A 5,809-nucleotide genomic window follows, 5' to 3' on the forward strand; every position below is an offset into this window, starting at 1 on the left:
CTCTGCTCATGTATTTGAAGAAGTACTCCTTGAGTATTTGAAGTATTGACATGTAAGCTGTGTTTCCACCACAACGTACTATTAAGTCAAAGGCCTGGGATTCAATGTTTTTTTGGTTGAATATTTAGTCTAATGTAGTACTGTAGTACTCCTGTATTAGGGAAATATGGCTGCACTTTACTCTTGGTGGTAAAATTAAGACAAACTTCAGGGACATGTGGTAGTATTAATAATAACAAACAGTTACAGAGTATATTTGCCTCCCTCTTCTTCGATCAGTAGCCTTAGATTGATTATTGATCAGAAGGATCAGGTCAGCTGCAGCCTTAAATCCCCTCCGTGGTTGGTACTCGACTTGAAGTACTTCAGGTATCCACTTCTCAGACTTGTCCTCACGTAAGAAGTATTTTATGACGTGTTTTTCCGGTTTTGGAAACTTCTTCCAAAGTGAATTTTTGATCAGAAACTCAAAGGATACTTCAGTCTCTCCTCAACTTCTGAGTTTCTCGTTTTATCTTCTGGGGACCGTCAATAATTAAACATTTGGTAAAAAAAAAAAAGTTTAATTCCGACCTAAAATCAGAACTCGACCGTCCCTCAGTCCTGAGGGACTACGGTCTGTTAGACGCTCACGATCTTTGATATTTGGACGTAATAAACACACACACCTGAAGGAACCCACTGGGGTCGTTCTCTTTGAGGATCTCCAGACAGAACTCCATCATCCCTGTGGTCTGACGGAGCTTCATGGTGCAGTGGGTGATTTGGTCTCGCACCACCTGAGAATTAGATTTAAGAAAAAACTGTTAGGACAGAGGGCTAAAGAAGATCCGGGGGTTTGGGGGGGGCTGGAGTGAGGGAGGGGGGTGCACTTCTTATTTTTATTTATTTATGGAGATGGAAGGTTCTCTCCCTGACAGAGTCCTGCTCTGCTCTGCTTTTGTACAAACAAAGGCACGACAGAAGAGTAAACCTCAGCTTTATTTCAATTTCCTCCCTGCCCCCCCTCTCCCCCCGGGGACTTGCCATCACCCCCGTCTCACACGAGGATGAAGAGATTTTTCATTACGTTCCTGATGTTAGTGAAAATGAAATCTGCAGCTGCAAAGATTGGAACATGTCGAGGCAAACTGCCAGGTTTAAGACAGGACGGGTTCAGAGACCTGCAGAGGGACGAGGTGTTTGATGCTGCAGGACATTTGACTAAAGGTCACAGCAACGCCACCAGGTGACAGTGTTTAGAACTTTAATTCAGGAGCAATTTTATAAAACAAATCTCTGTTTGAACTGAAGTAGAGATTTTTTACATTTTCTACTTTCTACACTATTCTTTAAATCTAATCCCAACCTTTGACCTAATCCTAATGTTCGATCAAATTCCAATTCTGACCCATTAATTACCCTACTCCACCTAATCTATCCCTAATCTTACCCTACCCACCCATAAATCAAATCTTAATCCTAATTAAAAATATAATATTCAAACCCTAATCCCAACCTCGGCCCTGAGCCAATCAGACGCTGGATGTCTGTTTACTGACTCAGTCATCAATTTAAATGAATTCAACTAATTAATATTCTGTATGTAACAGCTGTTTGATGGAAATGTAATTAACAACACTGATTAATCACAGAGTCACTATCCATTCAGAAATTATTTTAATCCCATCTTTAAACCTCCTCATTTGAAAACTTTCATTTGTTTTTCGTCAAATGCTTGGTTCTCACTGTAGAACCTCACCTTCTCCTCAGGTTCCAGCTTTGTCTCCGTCCACCAGTCTGGTAACAGAGACAACGGCTGTCCTTGGGGCATCCGTCCAAACAGCCCCCCCCCCGCCCGCCCACACACACACTCCTGTAGACACACACCCATCCTCACCTCCCCCACTGTCACCCAGACACAGTCAGTGGGAGGGGCCGCTGAGACTGAGCTGTTTTTCAGTTATCATTTCCCATAATTCCTGACTTAAATATAAACAGATACAGTGGAGAAACATATCAACACAGACCGATGACAATGAACTCTGTTTCCCACAATGCACTTTGATTACATTATGACATAAATGAAGTGATGAGAGGAGCTGGAGTTTTTACAGCAACACCATGATTTCTGTGTTAGAGAGTATACACACACACACACACACACACACACACAGATTAACACACACTCACACTGACCTTCAGCTTGTACTCCTTCTCCTTGGTGACCTTGGTCAGCAGTTTGGCCTTCTGTCTGGTCAGAGCCTCGATCAGGGAGTCACACTGAGCCACCAGACAGGCCTCGAACTCCACGCCGCTCTCCTGAAGCCACACACACACACAAACACACACACAAACACACACACATTTAGGTGTTTTTTGTGCTCACTTTAAAAAGACAAAACCATTTCACTGACCTTAGTGTTTATAACTCTGTTCTTTATCCCAACCCTCGCATCAACTGTTAACTGACCCTAATGCTAATTCAACTAAATCTTTAATGTCAATGTAATATAAATATACAGCCTTAATTTCCTGAAAAAACAAAACAAAACAACTACTGCACCTGTATCTGCTGCAGCATGTTCTTGAGTTGGACCAGAAACTCCTTGGCGTCTTTGGCTTTGTCGGAGACGCCGTTCAAGGCCTGGGAGAGCTGACACTGCAGCGAGAGAAAGACAGCCACACTTTCACTGTTACATGTGTGGTGTGTTCACTGCACCACCGAGAACTGGAGACTTTACAACGCTCTCTCGACATGATCAGTTCACGGCTAAGATCACTCACTCACGCTCTAGCCACGAAGGAACATTCTGCCTCAGCGCTCCTGTTCTGTTGAAGTGTCAGCTGTGATCACACACACAGACGTCCTCACACACCAGTCAGACACAGTGACCCAGCAGGCCGCAGGAAAACCTCCAAATGTTCAGATTCTGACCAACCCCTGCCAAAACCCAACAACACGATGAACGTGATACAACTGTCTTAGTCTTAGTTGTGCCTTTAATATTTGTCTTTGAATTTACTGTGATAAGAATTTGATCTTATATCGTTTTATAACCTGGGTCGTGTATTCGGATTGATACGGTATTTTTCCCTGAAACTGTTTTTTTTTAGGTACAGTAATCATCGACAGCTGATATTTCTGCTCATTTAATTAAGAAATGGAGGGTAAATATGTGTAAAATGCCAGAAATTAAAATGTTTTGAATAATTCACAGATGATTTTTTCTGCTTTCATTTACCTGTCAGCAGCAGCAGGGAGCCTCTGAGTTTTTTTTATTTTTTTTATCTCTGTCTTCCAGCTGTGAGGTAAGAAGAAACGCTGAAGTCACCAGTCGTATGAATGAACACCATAAACAAAGGTTAATGTACAGTTTTAACCCTGCAGACCTGCTGCTGCTGCTGCTCCTCTACGGAAGACAGTCGGTTTATGGGTAACATGATTCAAATTAAAATGCATTAGCAGAAATTATTATTTTTTTCATTTTCAGATTATATTATACAGCATTTTTTGACTCATAAATTACATAAAAAATCTAAATTGCATTCTCATTTTTTCCTACCAGACTGATCATTCTGTGACTTTGCAAAACCTGCCCCAATAATTAAGTACAGAAATTCACTTGAAATTGGGCTCTTCATCGTTAAGATGAGTTCGAGTTAAATAGAATATCTAAATCGGACGCCTGCTGACAGACTTGAGCAGATTATGGAGAGATTGTCAGCGAACTGTGGCGTCACAGACACCGATGTCAACACAGTCGACCAAGATAACCTCCAGTGACTGGACCCGGTGGTCGGGCAGAACCGGGTTCAACAATCATAGATAAATAACATTAAATTACACAGACTTCCACAGTCTTCCTCCTCCTCCTCCTCCTCCTCCTCCTCCATCTATCTCAGTGTGAACCGACAACAGACAGATGCAGATTTGACCCAAATGAATAGAGAAACACTTTGACAAATGAAGTCCTTCATTAATATTCATGGTGTTTTCACTGGCGTACCCACTGTTTGTGGTCGTGCTGCTGGTGAAGCTGTTGTGGTGTGAATACATGTAAATATTACACATTCACATACGTCAACACCAACACAGACACATATGTTTAACAATAGGATTTCATCTCCTGTTGTTTTTCATATTTCAGTGTGTACGATTAATAAGGCTAATCTTTGGATATATTTTTTAAGCTAACTGTCTTGGCTAACATTTATCTTCTGGCTGAGTTTTTCTCTCATTTATTTTTCTATATTTTGTTGCATCGTTGGTAGCTAACGTGAAGAATTAAGACAAAAAGAAGTTTGTGTTTTAAATGATGGGACGTCGTCCGGTGATCATTTCATTTACCGTGTGGTTCAGATGCAGTGGAACACAGAAAGACAAAGAGAGAGAGAGAGAGAGAGAGGGAGAGAGAGAGGGAGCCTGATAAACACACACACACACACACACACACACACCCGTGTCATGCTGTGATAAATCTGTTCTGCTGCATCTCCCACCTGCTTTTTGGACTGTGGTCTTATGAATGGACACACACACACACACACACACACACACACATCCAGGGGGCGATATAATGAGGGGTCGTTCCTCTGTTTCTTTTGTTAATAGAATCATAAATAACAGCTGTAGATCCAGCACAGGTCAAAGGTCAGATTAATTTCTCTCGTCCATCACCTTTAATCCGCCCTGTGATTCTGGGTTTGGAACATTTGATGTACGACATCAGCAGAACAAAAACCTTGATCAGATTTTTTTTTTCTGTGTCTAGAAATGTGAATTTCTTCTTCTCTTCCTGTGGATAAAATCCTCCATAATCTGCTTTCTCACATCTCATTCTCCACAATACACACCCCCGCCCCAATCACACACACAAAACACACACTGGTCTTATCTCTGTCCACACATGCTGACCAGACCCAGAGGGGACGGACGTGTGGAGGTCATGGTTCACATATCAAACACACCCTTCTCCACATGGAGCGTCTTCACTGCTCCTCACCCAGAGGCCATCTGGCCCAGCAAGCTGTCTGTCTGTCTGTGTGTGTGTGTGTGTGTGTGTGTGCACATGTCAGTGTGTGTCGGTGCTAAGATGCTAACGAGAACATGCCGGCTGTCGGGTACATGTGCTGCCGCCCCATCTGTGTGTTTCTCCGCCTCCTTCTCCGCCTCCTTCTCCTCCCTCTTTGTGTGTTTCTCCTTTAATTCGACTCGTGGTCAAAGTTCTGAGCTGTATCCACCCATCTGTCCGTCTGCTGCACCGTTCACACCACACTGGCCCTTGTTTATTTTATTCATTCATTGTTTTTGTAGCACCCTGACCAGTTCTTGAAATAATAAAAATAAAAAACTATTCTACTTTATTTGTGTAATGTTCTGTAACTGTTCACTACCCGGTTTATTTTTGTGTGACTCTCTTATCTATGTCACGAGTGAAGAGAAGATGATCTCTGAGATTTTTTCGGAGTGGATCCCACGGCTGGCCACACCGTCTCCATCAGTAGAAAAAGAAACAAAAAAACAATCTACACGAAGAGTTCAGAAAAAGACCAGATCCATTACTCTCTATTCAACCACATGACGAGAATTAATCATGACTTTATCAGGTTTACGTCACGTTTCATAGCCAACACTCAAATTACAAAGCTTCTATTTCAGCCACTGGCTCTTTCAGAGTGGTGTGAAGCTGGAACATGTCCCAGCATGCAATGTGTAATGTGCAAAAATCCACAGCCGAAGGTTAATAGTGTCAGGAATTAGATATTGGTGCCTGACACGTCAAACCAGGGGCCATAAAACAGAAAACAAAAATGTCAGGAAAAGAAC

The 5,809-nt window shown here is 42.3% G+C and overlaps 1 protein-coding gene across 1 annotated transcript in view; it reads right to left on the reverse strand.

Annotated features, from left to right (window-relative positions):
* trim67 (tripartite motif containing 67) overlaps nt 1–5,809 on the reverse strand; it is a 21,541-nt gene that overhangs the window by 7,687 nt on the left and 8,045 nt on the right. The window contains exons 2-4 of the mRNA XM_025057054.1: nt 2,546–2,641; nt 2,179–2,301; nt 663–779 (exon numbers count right to left, since the gene is read on the reverse strand). Of these exons, the coding sequence (XP_024912822.1) occupies nt 663–779; nt 2,179–2,301; nt 2,546–2,641 (336 nt within the window). The remainder of the gene's footprint in view (nt 1–662; nt 780–2,178; nt 2,302–2,545; nt 2,642–5,809) is intronic.

Source organism: Cynoglossus semilaevis, chromosome 7, assembly GCF_000523025.1.
Source record: "Cynoglossus semilaevis isolate Cse_v1.0 chromosome 7, Cse_v1.0, whole genome shotgun sequence".
In the NCBI taxonomy this organism is placed as follows: domain Eukaryota; kingdom Metazoa; phylum Chordata; class Actinopteri; order Pleuronectiformes; family Cynoglossidae; genus Cynoglossus; species Cynoglossus semilaevis.